At 42.9% G+C, this 20135-nt stretch overlaps 1 protein-coding gene across 1 annotated transcript in view; it reads left to right on the top strand.

Moving 5' to 3' along the window:
• The window catches only part of LOC143788084 (cytochrome P450 2D15-like), a 464437-nt gene that overhangs the window by 378918 nt on the left and 65384 nt on the right, over window positions 1-20135 (top strand). Inside the window, exons 6-8 of the mRNA XM_077277457.1 lie at window positions 1055-1196; window positions 1303-1490; window positions 5624-5765. Of these exons, the coding sequence (XP_077133572.1) occupies window positions 1055-1196; window positions 1303-1490; window positions 5624-5765 (472 nt within the window). The remainder of the gene's footprint in view (window positions 1-1054; window positions 1197-1302; window positions 1491-5623; window positions 5766-20135) is intronic.

Here is a 20135-nt window from a genome sequence, read left to right as displayed (position 1 = left end):
TGTTACAGTGGCATTGAGAGTGGTGTCATGCTTGGAAGCGAGGAAGGATCCCTTTATCATGTATGCACAATCATGCAACATGTTCTTACTCCAGGCCAGAAGGGGGAGCTCTGATCCAGTTTGTGGGTGGTTCCCCTATATATATTCTGGCAGGAGGGAAAGTTGAGTAGTCTGCCAGAGGGTCTTACAAATGTCTAATGTATTAAAGGGTAAGAAGCAACTGCTTACTGCTAAAAACCCTCTCTAAAATATAACTTTTAGTAAGTTTAATAAAATACCTAATTATCTACCACATGAAGGTGACACAGTGTGCGCAACAAAAAAATGAAAAAATGTAACATACAAAAGATGATAGTACAGAAGACTCAGGGCTACCTACCACCCGAGGGAATCTATATTACTGATAGAAAGATAGCCTCGGGATTAAAGAAATACTTTTAGGATACTGTTCTAACTAATATACAAATTTCTGCTGTGATAAAGACGTGCAGAGTGTAGCCCCTGCAGACATAGTCTCACAAAATAACATTTTAAACTGATATGTGAAAGGGGCCTAACAGATACTTTGCATGTGTTTGATTTGTCCAATCTGTGTGACCGATATCCTCCTGATAGGTGTTCAGTTCAGTTCCAATGATTGTTGGACTTCTAATGACTTCATAGGAGTTTTTCCTATTACTCTAGGCTTTTTCAAGGATTGTGCAATTTTTTTTACCATTTTCTAGTACACGACATGGTAAAACCAATGGTGACATACAAAAGCACAACTAGTCCCGAAAAAAACTAGCCCTCACATGGCCATATTGACAGAAAAAAAATAAAAAAAATAAAAAGGTTATGGCTCTGGGAAGAAGGGGAGCGAAAAACGAAAACACAAAAATGAAAAAGGGCTGCGGCGTGAAGGAGTTAAATGAATGATGACATACTGCCTGGCTGTACATAGTGAATTAAGTGTATTATGCCAACTACTGCTCATATAGGAGGCCCAATACTGTTTCCCCATGATCCAGAGTCTGAACCCAAATATCACATGATTAAAATTGATTTCTTCAAGGTGAAAGAAGATGGTTCCAGCAGTTTTAATGAAACAAACCTGCTCATGACAACTTGTGATTTATTTTTCGCTGGGTCAGAAACAACAGGTACCACCCTCAGGTGGGCAGTGCTGTTTATGATCCTCTACCCAGATGTACAATGTGAGTATAAACACATAGTGAGGTGTAGTAATCATATAGTAAGATATATTTATCATATAGTAAGGTATGACTAAATATTCCTATAGTAATGCTCATTTGTGTTCAGCCAAAGTTCAGGAAGAAATTGATCGAATAATTGGAAGAGAACGGAAACCAACAATGGGAGATGTAGTACAAATGCCGTATACTAATGCTGTGATCCATGAAGTACAACGATGTGGAGATATTGTTCCCTTGGCTTTACCTCACATGGCCCACCGAGATATGGAGATAAAAGGTTACTTTATTCCAAAGGTAAAATTGATGGGTAATGCCTTGTATTTTTCTATTGCCAGAAATACAGGAGGAATATTCAGGGTCTACACTGACAAGAATGACATTATTCCAGCTAACAGCTGAACACAAAACATTCTGCTGAAAAAGCTGTACTGCTTACAATTGCGGTGTTGTAACAATACTATACAATACTTAGTAGCACGGCAGGTATATATATAAATATATATATATATATATATATATATATATATATATATATATATATATATACAAAGATTCAAAAAAAAGAGGCAGCACTCCATTGTAAAGGTGAAAAAATGTGGTAGGTTTAATCGACCCACATAGCCGGGCGACGTTTCAGCTCCATCTGAGCCTTTATCAAGCAGTGAGTAACCATACCTGTTACCTATTTATGTGTGTTTCAACAAGTGTTACATTGGTTACAATCATATTTTGCATCCACTAATTATCCAATCCAATATTTACATTAATCATCTTATACTCATATCCAGTGTTTGTGCATAAAGTGCTACGTGCCTTGTGTAATAAAACTCCAATTTCCACAATCCCTCTTCCTCTCAGAATGGTTTTACTAAGTTGTCAGCAACTTTATAGATAATTGATATCTTATTAGTGGCCATTACTATTATTATTAGTGGCCCCTCTCTTTAAATTTTTTCACCAACAACTCCATTGCTTCATCAACATCCTCCTCCCTTTTAACAATTCGACGTACTCTTAGCAACTGACTAAGTGGTATTGACTCAACCATTTTGCGTGGATGCTGACTATCATAAATCAATAGATTATTCCTATCTGTATTCTTAACATAGAGTTTAGTAATTAACTCCTTGTTCTCTTGTAAAACTAATACATCAAGGAATTGCATTTCTTTAGTTGAAGAAATCAATGTAAATTTTATAGTTTCATCTATAGTATTAAGATACTGATGAAAGTCATTCAACATATCTTTGGTACCGGTCCATAGGAGGAAGACGTCGTCTATGTATCTCCACCACACCTTGACATATTGGAAGTGGTGGGACACATAGACAAGGTCCTCCTCCATGACCTCCATAGTTAGATTTGCATATGAGGGGGCCATATTGGCCCCCATAGCTGTACCTCGTTTTTGAGTATAGAAACTATCTCCAAATAGAAAATAGTTTCTTGTTAAAATTATTTCCAGCAGCTTTAATAAGAACATATTTCCCTCCTCCGTGTATCCAGCTAATTCTAATTTCTTTTTTATTGCATTCATACCTCTCTTGTGATCGATGGAAGTATAAAGAGAGACTACGTCAAATGACGCCATTATCACCTCTTCACTTAATTCCGTATCTTCCAACTTCTTGAGAAAATCAGTAGTATCTTTTACATATGATTTTCCTTGTTTTACAATTGGGTTGAAAATCTTGTCTAAGAAAATTCCCATTTTATTAAATATGGATCCCACCCCTGAGATTATGGGGCGTCCCGGCGGATTATCTAACCTCTTGTGTATTTTGGGGATTATATACATCATTGGTGTCCTAGGGGTTTCTACCCACAGATAATCATACAACTGTTGGTCTATAATTTGCATTCCCAATGCTTCCTTCAAACAGATCTCTATTTCCCTGCTGATATTAAATTTAGGATCACCGTCCATCTTTTGATATACCTCCCCATCCGCCAATTGTCTGTTAACTTCTGTCATATACATACACCTGTCCATGATGATGACAGCACCCCCCTTATCCGCGGGTTTAATAATGATGTCGCCGTCATGGACAAGCTCCTGCAAAGCCAAAAATTTGTCTCTTAAAATGTTAGGATGTCTATATGTTTCCATACTATTCTGTCTCAAGTTCTCAACCTCCATTGTAACTACCTTCTCGAAGGCATCTATAGCCGCTGAATTGTTAGTTGGAATAAAATTGCTCTTATTTTTTAATTCCAAATCTTTCATATCAAATTCACTTATCTTATTTTTGACATGAATATCTTTGTTGTGAAACCATTCCTTCAATCTTATCGTTCTAAAGAAACGCGCTAAGTCCACTTGTAGTTCAAACCAATCCATGTGTGAACATGGACTGAACGATAACCCTTTGCTTAGTACAGATACCTGGTTTTCAGTCAATTCCTTATGTGAAATGTTCACTACGAGTTGTGATCCCGTCTCCTGAGATTCGGTTGTCTCTGTACTGGTTGTTGTGATTTGTTTTTCTCCATTTTCCTTTTGTTTCCTGTGGTGACGTTTACCTCCTCTTCTTTTGCATCTTCCATCCCTCCTATATTTTCTACCAGAAATAAATAAATTATTAGTTGTGCAATCATTTACATTCTCAACATTCCTTTTTTCCAATTGACCTCTTTTCTTCCAAGGCATTTTGGAGTTGTCAAATTGCCAGGCATATACATGACCCGTTTCATAATCTCCACTGTCTCTACTCCACTTTTTTCTTTTTGTTTCCTCCAAATCACCCCGAAACTTGCACATGTCCTTGTCTATTTTTTCTTTAAATACTGTCCATTCCTCAGTCTTTAAACCTTGTTGTATTTTCATTTCACATTCCGCTATACTCTGTTGTAATTTTTTAATATCACCTTGGAGGAACTCAATATTTAAAAGCATTACATCCATAGCATACTTATTGGAAATCATGGTGAATCTTGTGCAGAAAGTAGGATTATCCAAAAATAGATTTGGTCTAATGTTAGATCTCAGTCCCCTTGGGATTTTATGTTCTTTATAATATTGTCCCAATGTTGTTAGGTGTATTTGTAAAGTAATTAGACGTCTAGATTCATTTTCATATCTTTTTTTCATCTCAATGATGAATGGTGTTTTGAGGAAAGCAGCATCACCCATGACGCCACTTAATATGCGTTCCTCATCCTCAGGTGTGTAATTGAACACCCCAGGTTCCATTGAATTTTCATTCATGTTACCAAAAAATGGCTTAAAATTGTTGAATACACACATAACAAAAATATAAAAATATATCGGTGTGGGACAACTGAGGGGCAGAATGACTCTATTGGCTCACGGGGGCTATATTGAAGATGTGGCCGTCCGTGGAGTCAAGATACGTACCCACTCATAATAGTGAGAAAACTAATATATGAAAGTAGTTTAATTATTTTTGTTGTGGTTCAGTGATAGATCTGCTATGTACAAATAAATGGATATGATATTACTTTGTGGCCTGACAGTGCATTGCAATAGGATAAGTATAAATTCCTTCTTTTTACTACAATCCTATAAGGATATAGAACGCTTAATAACACTTGCGCTGGCATTTTGGAGCATATAATATGGTCCTGGGTCACAGCGCAGGTTATGTATAGAATTTAGGGAGCCTCTACCAATATGGCGATATTTAGCGCTACTGCGCATGCGCCAGCAAGAAATTGCCACACAGAGAGCTCCATTGGTCTGTATGATGTTCCAATGGTATGATGCGCTCTGGGCATGCGCAGTAAGCAGCATGGAACGCCGACTTCTGTACGCAGCGTCCTCCATGAGCCTACAATGTGTGGTGGGTGAGTGTAAACTATAATAAGCGGTATACATATGTAATGGCCACTAATAAGATATCAATTATCTATAAAGTTGCTGGCAACTTAGTAAAACCATTCTGAGAGGAAGAGGGATTGTGGAAATTGGAGTTTTATTACACAAGGCACGTAGCACTTTATGCACAAACACTGGATATGAGTATAAGATGATTAATGTAAATATTGGATTGGATAATTAGTGGATGCAAAATATGATTGTAACCAATGTAACACTTGTTGAAACACACATAAATAGGTAACAGGTATGGTTACTCACTGCTTGATAAAGGCTCAGATGGAGCTGAAACGTCGCCCGGCTATGTGGGTCGATTAAACCTACCACATTTTTTCACCTCTACAATGGAGTGCTGCCACTTTTTTTGAATCTTTGTGGATCTGGAGTAATCATTGGACTGGTTGGTTGGGGCTCTGCACCCGAAGATAAGTACTAGTGTTGTGCTGTTCCTTTTTTCTAATAATATATATATATATATATATACATATATATATATATATATATATATATATATATATATACACACACATGATGCTTATATTCATGTTCTATTTCAGTCTTCAAAAATTGTCATCCTTTTTTTCCACAGGGCACCAATATCATCACCAACATGTCCTCTGTGCTCAAAGATCACAAAGTCTGGGAGAAACCTTTACAATTTTATCCTAAACATTTCCTTGATGAGAATGAAAAGTTTTTGAAACGAGAGGCATTTATCCCATTTTCCATAGGTAAGGAAAGTTCTCTTTGCATTACTGATCATATCTTATATGCAAAGGTTATACACTGTTGGGGCAGTATAGCTACTGTGATAACTTAGAGATCAATTAGCTCCAGGGATAGTTTTCTACTAAATAGATGTTGGCACTCAAAGAAGTCAAGGGGTTAGGTTCTATAAATGCCACAACCAGCTGTATTAGCTTCTAACCCTAACCCTAGCTTTAACGTTTATCCCAATCCTAACACTAGCCCAACCATAACCCTAGGTCTAGCACCAACCCTAACCCTAGCTCAACCTTAACCCCAAACCTAACTCAAATGTAAAAATTTAAATAAATATATATTTTTTAATTTTATTATTTTCACCTAACTAAGGAGAGTGATAAAGGGGGTTTGATTTACTATTTTTTTATTTTGATCACTGTGAGAGGTTCTATCACAGTGATCAAAATGAACCAATAGGAAAATCCTTCTATTGTTACCGGAGCCAGCCGGCATTTCTCAGCAGGCGCACTGCGCATGTGCTCACCATTTTCTTACCAGAAGAAGATGCCGAGGGCCAAGGGACAGAGCCGACAGGACCAGGGGACATCGGAGGTACCTGGGGGCTCAAGTGACCCAATTTATCTCTCCTCTGATGTGCTAGATCATATTAGAGGAGAGAGAAATAAATGGGAAACCAGACTTTTTTTTGTGGTCGCCGTTATTCGGTAAATAATATTAATATATACAGTACAGACCAAAAGTTTGGACACACCTTCTCATTTAAAGATTTTTCTGTATTTTCATGACTATGAAAATTGTACATTCGCACTGAAGGCATCAAAACTATGAATTAACACATGTGGAATTATATACTTAACAAAAAAGTGTGAAACATCTGAAATTATGTCTTATATTCTAGGTTCTTCAAAGTAGCCACCGTTTGCTTTGATGACTGTTTCGCACACTCTTGGCATTCTCTTGATGAGCTTCAAGAGGTAGTCACCGGGAATGGTCTTCCAACAATCTTGAAGGAGTTCCCAGAGATGCTTAGCACTTGTTGGCCCTTTTGCCTTCACTCTGCGGTCCAGCTCACCCCAAACCATCTCGATTGGGTTCAGGTCTGGTGACTGTGGAGGCCAGGTCATCTGGCGTACCACCCCATCGCTCTCCTTCTTGCCCAAATAGCCCTTACACAGCCTGGAGGTGTGTTTGGGGTCATTGTCCTGTAGAAAAATAAATGATAGTCCAACTAAACACAAACCGGATGGAATAGCATGCCGCTTCAAGATGCTGTGGTAACCATGCTGGTTCAGTATGCCTTCAGTTTTGAAAAAATCCCCAACAGTGTCACCAGCAAAGCACCCCCACATTATCACATCTCCTCCTCCATGCTTCACAGTGGGAACCAGGCATGTAGAGTCCATCCATTCACCTTTCCTAATGTCCATTCCTTGTGTTCTTTAGCCCAAACAAGTCTCTTCTGCTTGTTGCCTGTCCTTAGCAGTGGTTTCCTAGCAGCTATTTTACCATGAAGGCCTGCTGCACCAAGTCTCCTCTTAACAGTTGTTGTAGAGATGTGTCTGCTGCTAGAACTCTGTGTGGCATTGACCTGGTCTCTAATCTGAGCTGCTGTTAACCTGCAATTTCTGAGGCTGGTGACTCAGATAAACTTATCCTCAGAAGCAGAGGTGAATTTTGGTCTTCCTTTCCTGGGGCGGTCCTCATGTGAGCCAGTTCTTTGTAGCGCTTGATGGTTTTTGCCACTGCACTTGGGGACACTTTCAAAGTCTGCCCAATTTTTCGGACTAACTGACCTTAATTCCTTAAAGTAATGATGGCCACTCGTTTTTCTTTACTTAGCTGCTTTTTTCTTGCCATAATACAAATTCTAGCAGTCTATTCAGTAGGACTATAAACATAAGGATGAATGACCTCGGGGAGATCAAAACATCCAACACCGCGGAGACACCATGTTACGGTTGGCGGAACGCACCGAATATATTTATTAGATGGGATAGGTGCGTTCGCAACCCGGGATCCACCGTGCAGGAAAGAACCTGCTGCTAAGTAACGCGGCGAAGCAAATTAGAATAAACAAACTCTGTTACTTCACAGAGCCTGTAGTAAAGAGAACGCTGTGCCCTGTTTAGCTCACAGGGGACACAGCTATTGTGTAGAGCCGACAGTGGTCATGCAGTCCAACCAACACGCAGCTCCTTTCCGGTGGAGCCGGAATTCTATCGGCTATTAGCCAGCCCTGAATTCACACATAAACTCCTCGCCAGAGGTGCCAGCATTCTAGGGGCTTATTTCAACGATATTTTATTATTAAATTGTCTAAAATCCCAATAGATAAAACTCAAATGTATGCAATCAACATCAGCCAACTGGGTTGGGTAAGCTAGAAAAATAGGGAGAAAATAGCAGATATGCCTGACACAGTCCCTGTAGGTGGCCCTAAAGTGTCTTAAACCTACCTACCAGCGGAGGTTGGCACCCTAGATTTCGATATGGCGCCCCCGCTCACCGTCGACTGTCCCTCCTTACCCTAGTAGGGTCCTACTTGCTACCCACACCCAGGTACCCACAGACATACACACACAAATTGACCAATAGGTCACACTAACCAAAAAACGTGAAAAAAGAAAAAAGTGAACGAAAAATTCTAAAAACACTGCAGACATTGCTGCATAAATGCACTAAATAGCATGTACCCCACAGTTACCTCAAAAAGATTTTTTTGAAAAAATAGATAGTGCAGAGCTATGGGGTACAGCCGGGCACAGTTGGAGTGTGCTCAGTAAAATATTCGGAGGTCATAAGTAGTGAAACCTCTAATAGATGTAACAATAGGTCACTGTCTTTGTTAGTGGTTGATGACCTAAAAATCTTAGACAGACCAATAAAGCTAATGTACAGAGTGGATCCCTAAGCAAGATAGCACCCCTCCGAAAAGGTTAGCAGATATATGAGTACACTCAATGGATGTAAATATGTTGTTGGGTGATATAGATATTACACCCTAAATTGTCCAAAAATAAACAGAACAAAATATTCAACAAAAACCAAAAAACAAAATAAACCCAAATGAAAAGATTATCTGCCTTATAGGGTATCACATGTAGTATTTCTCATTTAGTTTAAGGGCTAATGCACATCAGTATACAGAAACGACTGAGAACCATCCCTATATTAGATGATCTGGTAAACTTTTATTGTTATGAGTAGCATAATAGTCTGCACTCTAGATGCCATCCGAGTTCCGCATCTTATACCATAGAAAAAATCAGCAAAATATTGAACAAAATCAGAAAAAAAGAAGAAAAAAACACAAAACAAATTGGTATCACATATAGTGTCTCTCAATTGCGTTAGATTAGTGCATCTACAGGCCCAAAAAAATATAAGGCCAATCCCATTATAGGATATCACATATAGTATTTCTCATTTGGTTTAAGGGCTAATGCACGTCAGAGTACAGAAACAGCTGAGAGCCATCCCTCATTACCCTCTCTATAATGGATAATCTGATACACTTTTGTTGCTGTCAGTAACACATTAGTCTGCACTCTAGATGCCATACGAGTTCCGCATCTCATACCAAAGGAAAAATTTTACCAAAATATAACAAAATCAGAAAAAAGAAAGAAACACAAAATAAATTGGTATCACATAAAGTGTCTCTCAGTAGCGTTAGATTAGTGCAACTACAAGCCCAAAATATCTGAGGCCAATCCCTCATTGCTGTCCTATAGGCAAGTGCTGTACTTGGTCTGTCTTGACAAAAAAACTTATCTGAGTATCCCATGGGACTGAACATGTCACCTACTCAGATAAGTTTTTTTGTCAAGACAGACCAAGTACAGCACTTGCCTATAGGACAGCAATGAGGGATTGGCCTCAGATATTTTGGGCTTGTAGTTGCACTAATCTAACGCTACTGAGAGACACTTTATGTGATACCAATTTATTTTGTGTTTCTTTCTTTTTTCTGATTTTGTTATATTTTGGTAAAATTTTTCCTTTGGTATGAGATGCGGAACTCGTATGGCATCTAGAGTGCAGACTAATGTGTTACTGACACCAACAAAAGTGTACCAGATTATCCATTATAGAGAGGGTAAAGAGGGATGGCTCTCAGTTGTTTCTGTACTCTGATGTGCATTAGCCCTTAAACCAAATGAGAAATACTATATGTGATATCCTATAATGGGATTGGCCTTATATTTTTTTGGGCCTGTAGATGCACTAATCTAACGCAATTGAGAGACACTATATGTGATACCAATTTGTTTTGTGTTTCTTTCTTTTTTCTGATTTTGTTTAATATTTTGCTGATTTTTTCTATGGTATAAGATGCGGAACTCGGATGGCATCTAGAGTGCAGACTAATATGCTTCTCATAACAATAAAAGTGTACCAGATCATCTAATATAGAGAGAGTAATGAGGGATAGTTCTCAGTCGTTTTTGTATACTGATGTGCATTAGCCCTTAAACTAAATGAGAAATACTATATGTGATACCCTATAAGGCACTAATCTAACGCTATTGAGAGACACTTTATGTGATACCAAGTTATTTTGTGTTTCTTTCTTTTTTCTGATTCTGTTTAATATTTTGCTAATTTTTTCTTTGGTATGAGATGCGGAACTCGTATGGCATCTAGAGTGCAGACTAATGTGTTACTGACAGCAACAAAAGTGTATCAGATTATCCATTATAGAGAGGGTAATGAGGGATGGCTATCAGCTGTTTCTGTACTCTGACGTGCATTAGCCCTTAAACCAAATGAGAAATACTATATGTGATATCCTATAATGGGATTGGCCTTATATTTTTTTGGGCTTGTAGATGCACTAATCTAACGCAATTGAGAGACACTATATGTGATACCAATTTGTTTTGTGTTTTTTTCTTTTTTTCTGATTTTGTTCAATATTTTGCTGATTTTTTCTATGGTATAAGATGCGGAACTCGGATGGCATCTAGAGTGCAGACTATTATGCTACTCATAACAATAAAAGTTTACCAGATCATCTAATATAGGGATGGTTCTCAGTCGTTTCTGTATACTGATGTGCATTAGCCCTTAAACTAAATGAGAAATACTACATGTGATACCCTATAAGGCAGATAATCTTTTCATTTGGGTTTATTTTGTTTTTTGGTTTTTGTTGAATATTTTGTTCTGTTTATTTTTGGACAATTTAGGGTGTAATATCTATATCACCCAACAACATATTTACATCCATTGAGTGTACTCATATATCTGCTAACCTTTTCGGAGGGGTGCTATCTTGCTTAGGGATCCACTCTGTACATTAGCTTTATTGGTCTGTCTAAGATTTTTAGGTCATCAACCACTAACAAAGACAGTGACCTATTGTTACATCTATTAGAGGTTTCACTACTTATGACCTCCGAATATTTTACTGAGCACACTCCAACTGTGCCCGGCTGTACCCCATAGCTCTGCACTATCTATTTTTTCAAAAAAATCTTTTTGAGGTAACTGTGGGTTACATGCTATTTAGTGCATTTATGCAGCAATGTCTGCAGTGTTTTTAGAATTTTTCGTTCACTTTTTTCTTTTTTCACTTTTTCACGTTTTTTGGTTAGTGTGACCTATTGGTCAATTTGTGTGTGTATGTCTGTGGGTACCTGGGTGTGGGTAGCAAGTAGGACCCTACTAGGGTAAGGAGGGACAGTCGATGGTGAGCGGGGGCGCCATATCGAAATCTAGGGTGCCAACCTCCGCTGGTAGGTAGGTTTAAGACACTTTAGGGCCACCTACAGGGACTGTGTCAGGCATATCTGCTATTTTCTCCCTATTTTTCTAGCTTACCCAACCCAGTTGGCTGATGTTGATTGCATACATTTGAGTTTTATCTATTGGGATTTTAGACAATTTAATAATAAAATATCGTTTTAAGGATAGTACGTTTTTTCTGGTTTTTCAACTTAATATATCCTTTCAATATTCTAGCCGGTTTTCTTCAGGGGCTTATTTCAGCCAGGTCCCTGACTGCATACACAAAACTCCTCGCCAGAGGTGCCAGCATTCTAGGGGCTTATTTCAGCCGGGTCCCTGACCACACACACGACCACACTGGCGCTGAGCTCGCACATATTTGACACTAGCGCATGGCCGTGCGGTCATGAGAACCTTATATAGCTGCAGCACCTACAGGACCTTCCAAGAAGGACCAATGGAAGGCTGCCACAGAACTTGATCAGGTACAGGACCTTCCTGGAAGACCAATGGAAGTTGCTGCAGTACCTGAGCATGTGACCCTTGATCTCCACTGAGAGATCTTACCCTGGGCATGCTCAGTGTGTGCAAAGCAGGACTTAATCCCAGAAAAGCCTGCTCACTGCAGATCAGTGCAGGGTACAATAGCAGAGCCTGGAGAGACAGCAGTAACCCTTTGCACAGTATCAGACTCATTGAGACGCTGGGACCGATGTCTCCGCTGAGCAGGCTCCACTGCAGCCGATGCAGAATGGGAGACCGCAGCAGACACGGCTCGAGATTCCCCCTGTGTAGCAGCGGGAACTCGACTCCTAACATTACCCCCCCTCCTAGGCCCCCCCTCATTGAGCCTCGCTACGCTCAAAAGCTGCAATGAGCAGCGGAGCCCGAATGTGCTCCACAGGTTCCCAGGTTCTATCTTCTGGACCGTGACCCTTCCAGTCCACCAGATAAAATTTCTTGCCACTTACCACCTTGTACCCCACGATAGCATTCACCTCAAACTCATCCAAGGATTTACCCGATGTCCCGGCAGATGACTCAGAAAACCGGGACAAATGAACAGGCTTTAAGAGGGAAATGTGAAAAGTTTCGGTGATACCAAGGCGTGGAGGAATAGCCAAATGGTAGACCACAGGGTTTACCTGTTCCAGAACCTTGAACGGGCCAATGTAACGAGGCGCAAACTTAGTGGACTCAACTCACAGCCTGATGTTACGGGCGGAGAGCCACACTAAGTCGCAGGAGCAAAGGTCGGAGCGGGGCGCCGGTGTGTATCAGCAGAAACCCTCATTCTCTCCTTGGAGACCCGGATGGTATCCTGTGTGCGGTATCAGATGTCACATGCCTCCACCGCCCAGTCTGCGACCCTAGAATCGGTGGATGACACGGGTATGGGCACAGAGACACGCGGATGCTGGCCGTAATTAAGGAGAAAAGGAGTCTGCCCAGTAGAATCGGCTACGGCGTTGTTCAAGGCAAATTCCGCCCAAGGTAGCAAAGATGCCCAATCATCCTGCCTAGCAGAGACAAAATGTCGCAAGTATGTCACCAGAGTCTGATTGGTCCTCTCTCCCAACCCATTCGTCTCGGGATGTTATGCAGAGGAGAGATTCAACTCTATGCTGAGTAAACGGCAGAGCTCTCTCCAAAACTGAGATGCGAACTGGGGACCCCGGTCGCTGACAATTTTTTCAGGCATTCCATGTAAACGGAAAATGTGCTTTATGAATAACGCCGCCAAGGCCCGTGCAGAAGGTAGCGGCACCAAGTGCACCATCTTAGAGAAATAATCGGTGACTACCCAGATAATGGTGCAGCTACGCGACTTGGGTAAGCCCACCACGAAGTCCATCCCGACCATTTCCCAAGGCCTGTCTGCCACCGGTAGGGGGTAAAGCAACCCAGCAGGCCGTTGCCGAGGAGACCGATTCTGGGCGCAGGAAACGCATGCCCGAATATAGTCCCCGACATCACGGGCCATATGAGGCCACCAGTACGTTCTTGCCAAAAGCTCGGATGTCCTTTTGGTCCCAAAATGCCCACCCACTCTGGACGAGTGAGCCCAAGAGAGAACCTCCGGTCGCAAATTTGCTGGCACGAAAGTCTTGCCCGGGGACACAGACTCTAGTGAAACCGGAGCTACAGTTCTCAGGCTCTCAGAAGGGACAATAAGCCGAGGCTCCTCCTCCTCCTCCTCAGATGACACTACGGAGTGGGAGAGAGCATCGGCGTGAATGTTCTTCTCCCCAGAGAGAAAATGAAGAGTAAAATGAAACCGGGAGAAGAACAGGGACCATCTAGCCTGGCGAGAATTCAGCCGCTTGGCCGTCTGTAGATATACCAAGTTTTTGTGGTCAGTGAAAACCTGGAAGGGAAAGCGAGTTCCCTCCAATAGATGTCTCTGGAGTGCCCCCACTGCCGCAGGGCGGAGGCGTACCTGGTACCGGGCCTCTCTGTCTCAGTTCTGGGGTTGTCACGGTGGCTAGACCCGGCCCGTGACCCTGCTGAGGGGCTTCCAATGAAGGTGGAGAGTGATGATGTTGTGGTGTGGTGCAGGTCGCGGTGAATAACGAGGACACCAGGTTGCAGTCTCTTTACCTTTTTACTGAAGGCTTCAGGATCCTCAGTCCGGAATACGGTTAACCGGGCTACCTGAGTCCGGCCGGTCCGATGGCACCTCCAGAGTTCCCTTTGCAGGTGGAAATCTGTGCCTACCTTCTAGCGCTTGTGTGTTGTGGTCCTTCCCTGCTGTGCTTACGGGAGAGTCCCCACAACTGTTGTGTCTGTTTCTGAAGTTCCCTCACAACTCGATTATAATGTTCTTCTTCGTCCCCCCAGGTGATATGGCTAGGACGCACCCGTATGACGAATAGGCTCGGAGCTCTTCCGGGACCCTAGAGTTGCCCCTCTCCAAATGTTGCCCCCTATGTCTTCTTAGGTGATTTTGAGTGAGACAGCCCGCCTATAACTGACTGTCCTGCCATAGGTTTGAAGTAAGGCCTGGAGCTCAATACTTCCTCGGCGTTTCCAGCCACCGGCTACGCGCCTCAGTAGGATGTTGCCTCGTCTTACAGCACGACTCCTACTGGTATTTCTCCTTGTTGCGTTGATCTCGTTTCTCACTCAGCACAATAAACCTCGCTTCTTGTCCTTTCTTGGGGTACCGCCACGATGAAGTGCAGGCGCGGTCCTGTAACGTTCTTTCTGTTCGCTAGGCCTCTGTCAGGATCCCACCCCTGACAGGGACCCCCCTGAATCTTCCCCTGCAACACCCTCTGCCACAGGATGTTGCCTGGTTCCAACCCAGTCAGCTTCTGGCTTACTTCCTATCTAACCCCCAGTTTTACCAGATTGTGAGGAGTGGCCTAATACATAGCACCCTTAGCTCCCCCTGGAGGCCAGACTGTGAAGTGTATTGGTGTCTGTGATACCTGGTCAGGTGAACTCCTTCAGTGCCATCAGACGTACCATAGCCCCCCTTAGCGGCGGAGCATCAGTACTGCAACGACCAGGACTCTGGGGCGCTGCACTCCCCCCCGGTTAAATCCAGTACTCCTGGACTGGGAAGAAAACAACAATACATGTCAGCAAAAAGACATACAATTTTTGAAATGCAATAACAAGTAAATGTGAACAGAGCTTCCCTTTATGGGAGGTGAGAACACTTGAACGTTACAAACATGGTTAACCCCTTTCTGTCATTAGACGTACTATTCCGTCCATGTGGGGTGGGCCCTACTTCCCAAGGACGGAATAGTACGTCCAGCACGATCGCCCGCGCTCACGGGGGGAGCGCGGCCGATCGCGGCCGGGTGTCAGCTGACTATCGCAGCTGACATCCGGCACTATGTGCCAGGAGCGGTCACGGACCGCCCCCGGCACATTAACCCCCGGCACACCGCGATCAAACATGATCGCGGTGTACCGGCGGTATAGGGAAGCATCGCGCAGGGAGGGGTGTTGTGAATTCTGTTTGTGGGCTCCCCCGGTGGTGTTTTATGGTAGTGCCACTTATTTGCCTTCTTCTATCCCTGATCACCTGTTGCCACCCATTAGGGGAGTTTCCTATTTAAGGCTGCTTGGCTGTTAGTCCTATGCCGGCCAACAATGTATCAGTAGCATTCTGTTGCATTCTCCTGCCTCAAGTTCCTGTTCAGCTAAGTTGAATTTTGTTTCTAGTTTATGCTATTTCTTGTCCAGCTTGCTGCAATGTGACTCTCTGTAGCTGGAAGCTCTTGTGGACTGAAATTGCCACTCCAGTGGCATGAGTTGTCACTGGAGTTTTAAAGTAATTTCAGGATGGTGTTTTTGAGTAGTGTTTTGAAGTTGACCGTGAAGTAACTCTTTCCTATCCTTCTGCTATCTAGAAAGCGGACCTCACTGTGCTAAATCTGCTGTTCATCCTACGTATGTCTTTTCCTCTTAACTCACCGTCAATATCTGTGGGGGGCTGCTATCTCCTTTTGGGGTTCATCTCTGGAGGTAAGGCAGGCCTGTATATTCCTCTGATAGGGGTAGTTAGATCTCCGGCTGGCGGGTGGTGTCTAGGGCATCGTAGGAACACTCCCCGGCTACTTCCAGTGTTGTGTCAGGTTCAGGTCACGGTCAACTTTAGTTCCCATCACCCGAGAGCTAGTCCGTTTTGTTATTTTTATTTCCCTGCCATTGGGGTAATCATGACAGTTTGGCCGGCCGCAATGTGTTAAAACTATGCACTAAAGCAGGAAAGGATGTGAAAAGGTTTTTTTTTTCTGTGTTTGGAAAGTGTACCCTAGTTTGCTCATTTGTACTCCTTGCTTAAACTGCAGTCTTCTGCCTTTTTTTTTTTTTCCTCTCCTCTTAATCTCTGAATGGCTTTGGTTACACCTGTTTGAATCATGGATCCACAGAGTTTGGTTGCAGGTCTGAATAACCTGGCTACAAAGGTCCAGAACTTACAAGATTTTGTTATACGTGCTCCAATGTCTGAACCTAAGATCCCTATGCCTGAATTTTTTACCGGAGACAGATCCCGTTTTTTGAATTTCAGAGAGAATTGTAAATTGTTTTTGTCTCTGAGATCTCACTCTGCTGGTGATCCTGCACAACAGGTTAAAATTGTTATTTCTCTACTGCGGGGTGACCCACAAAGTTGGGCATTTGCATTGTCGCCAGGGGATCCTGCGTTAGTAAATGTAGATGCGTTTTTTCTGGCTTTGGGGTTGCTTTATGAAGAACCTAATTTAGAGATTTTGGCTGAGAAAGCCTTGATAGCTCTTTCCCAAGGGCAAGATGAAGCTGAGATATATTGCCAAAAATTTCGTAAATGGTCGGTGCTTACTAAATGGAATGAGTGCGCTCTAGCAGCTAATTTCAGAGAAGGTCTCTCTGATGCCGTGAAGGATGTCATGGTGGGGTTCCCTGTGCCTACAGGTCTGAATGATGCCATGAAATTGGCTATCCAGATTGATCGGCGTTTACGGGAGCGCAAATCTGTGCACCATATGGCGGTATCTTCTGAGCAAAGACCTGTGCACCATTTGGTGGTGTCCTCTGAAAAGGTACCAGAGCATATGCAATGCGATAGTGTTTTGTCTAGAGGCGAACGACAGAATTACAGGCGCAAAAATGGGTTGTGCTTCTACTGTGGAGATCCAGCTCATGTTATATCAGCATGCTCTAAACGCATAAAAAAGGTTGATAAATCTTTTTCTATGGGTACCTTGCAGTCTAAATTTCTTTTGTCCGTGACATTGATTTGTACTTTGTCATCTGTTACCGTGGATGCTTATGTGGATTCTGGCGCCGCTCTGAGTCTCATGGATTGGTCCTTTGCCAAGCGTTGTGGGTTTGATTTAGAGCCTCTGGAAGTTTCTATTCCCCTAAAGGGTATTGATTCTACACCTTTGGCTAGCAATAAACCACAATATTGGACACAAGTGACTATGCATCTTACCCCAGACCATCAGGAGATTATTCGTTTCCTTGTGTTATACAATCTACATGACGTTTTAGTACTTGGATTACCATGGTTACAAATTCATAATCCAGTCTTGGACTGGAGATCAATGTCTGTGTTGAGCTGGGGATGTCGGGGGATTCATGGGGATGCACCTTTGGTTCCCATTTCTTCATCTACTCCCTCTGAGATCCCAGCATTTCTGTCAGATTTTTATGATGTCTTTCAGGAGCCTAAGATTGATTCTCTCCCTCCTCACAGAGAGTGTGACTGCGCTATTGAGTTGATTCCCGGTAGTAAATTTCCTAAGGGTCGCTTGTTTAATTTGTCTGTACCTGAACATACTGCTATGCGGGAGTATATCAGAGAATCTTTGGAAAAGGGTCATATTCGCCCCTCGTTGTCTCCTCTAGGGGCAGGGTTTTTCTTTGTGGGTAAAAAGGATGGTTCATTGAGACCTTGTATCGACTATCGACTTCTGAATAAGATTACAGTTAAATACCAGTACCCGTTACCTTTACTGACTGATCTGTTTGCTCGCATAAAGGGGGCTAAGTGGTTCACTAAGATCGATCTACGTGGTGCGTATAATTTGGTGCGGATTAAGCAGGGGGATGAGTGGAAGACCGCATTTAATACGCCTGAAGGCCATTTTGAGTATTTGGTAATGCCTTTCGGTCTCGCGAATGCCCCTTCCGTTTTTCAGTCCTTTATGCACGATATTTTCCGTGAATATCTGGATAAATTTATGATTGTGTATTTGGATGATATTCTGATTTTTTCGGAGGACTGGGAATCTCATGTTCAACAGGTCAGGAGAGTTTTTCAGGTTTTGCGAGCTAATTCTCTTTTTGTAAAGGGCTCAAAGTGTATTTTTGGGGTTCAGAGAATTTCATTTCTGGGATATATTTTTTCCCCTTCATCTATGGAGATGGACCCTGTTAAGGTTCAGGCTATTTGTGATTGGATACAACCTACTTCTCTAAAGAGTCTTCAGAAATTCTTGGGATTTGCTAATTTCTATCGCCGATTCATAGCGGGTTTTTCTGCCATTGCTAAACCTTTGACTGATTTGACCAAAAAGGGTGCTGATGTTGCTAATTGGTCCTCTGCGGCTGTGGGGGCCTTTCGGGAGCTTAAGCGCCACTTTTCTTCTGCTCCTGTGTTGCGCCAGCCTGATGTGTCGCTCCCTTTCCAGGTTGAAGTAGATGCTTCCGAGATCGGAGCAGGTGCAGTTTTGTCGCAGAAAGGTCCTGACTGCTCAGTGATGAGACCATGTGCGTTTTTCTCTCGAAAGTTTTCGCCCGCTGAGCGAAATTATGATGTTGGAAATCGGGAGCTCTTGGCCATGAAGTGGGCATTTGAGGAGTGGCGTCATTGGCTTGAGGGTGCTAGACACCAGGTGGTGGTCTTGACTGACCACAAGAATCTAATTTATCTTGAGTCAGCCAGGCGTCTGAATCCTAGACAGGCGCGCTGGTCGTTGTTTTTCTCCCGATTTAACTTTGTGGTTTCATATCTGCCTGGGTCTAAGAATGTGAGGGCGGATGCCCTCTCTAGGAGTTTTGAGCCTGACTCGCCTGGTGATTCCGAACCTACTGGCATCCTGAAGGATGGGGTGATATTGTCAGCTGTCTCCCCAGACCTGCGGCGCTCTTTGCAGGAGTTTCAGGTGGATAGGCCTGATCGCTGTCCGCCTGGTAGACTGTTTGTCCCTGATGACTGGACCAGTAGAGTTATCTCGGAGGTTCACTCTTCCGCGTTGGCAGGTCATCCTGGAATTTTTGGCACCAGGGATTTGGTGTCTAGGTCCTTCTGGTGGCCTTCCTTGTCTCGAGATGTGCGTATTTTTGTGCAGTCTTGTGATGTTTGTGCTCGGGCTAAGCCCTGCTGTTCTCGGGCCAGTGGGTTGTTGTTGCCCTTGCCTATTCCTAAGAGGCCTTGGACGCACATCTCTATGGACTTTATTTCTGACCTTCCTGTTTCTCGTAGGATGTCTGTCATCTGGGTGGTGTGTGACCGTTTTTCCAAGATGGTTCATTTGGTACCTTTGCCCAAATTGCCCTCCTCCTCTGAGCTGGTCCCTCTATTTTTTCAGAATGTGGTGCGTTTGCATGGTATTCCTGAGAATATAGTGTCTGACAGGGGTACTCAGTTTGTGTCTAGATTTTGGCGGGCGTTCTGTGCCAGGATGGGCATCGACTTGTCTTTTTCGTCTGCATTCCATCCTCAGACTAATGGCCAGACTGAGCGTACTAATCAGACTTTGGAGACTTACTTGAGGTGTTTTGTGTCCGCTGATCAGGACGATTGGCTTGATTTTTTGCCATTGGCAGAGTTTGCCCTTAACAATCGGGCCAGTTCTGCCACTTTGGTTTCTCCATTTTTTTGTAATTCAGGGTTTCACCCTCGCTTTTCGTCTGGTCAATTGGAGTCTTCGGATTGTCCTGGAGTAGATGCTGTGGTTGATAGAATGCATCAGATTTGGGGACAGGTTGTGGACAATCTGAAGTTGTCCCAGGAGAAGACTCAACAGTTTACTAATCGTCATCGGCGTGTTGGTCCTCGTCTTTGTGTTGGGGACCTGGTTTGGCTGTCTTCTCGATTTGTTCCTATGAAGGTCTCGTCTCCTAAGTTTAAGCCTCGGTTTATCGGCCCTTATAGGATTCTGGAGGTTCTCAATCCTGTGTCCTTTCGTTTG

The sequence above is a fragment of the Ranitomeya variabilis genome, chromosome 8 (genome assembly GCF_051348905.1).
Source record: "Ranitomeya variabilis isolate aRanVar5 chromosome 8, aRanVar5.hap1, whole genome shotgun sequence".
Classification (NCBI taxonomy): Eukaryota; Metazoa; Chordata; class Amphibia; order Anura; family Dendrobatidae; genus Ranitomeya; species Ranitomeya variabilis.
Note: the sequence above shows the minus strand (reverse complement) of the source record. Positions and strands in the feature narration are given on the sequence as shown.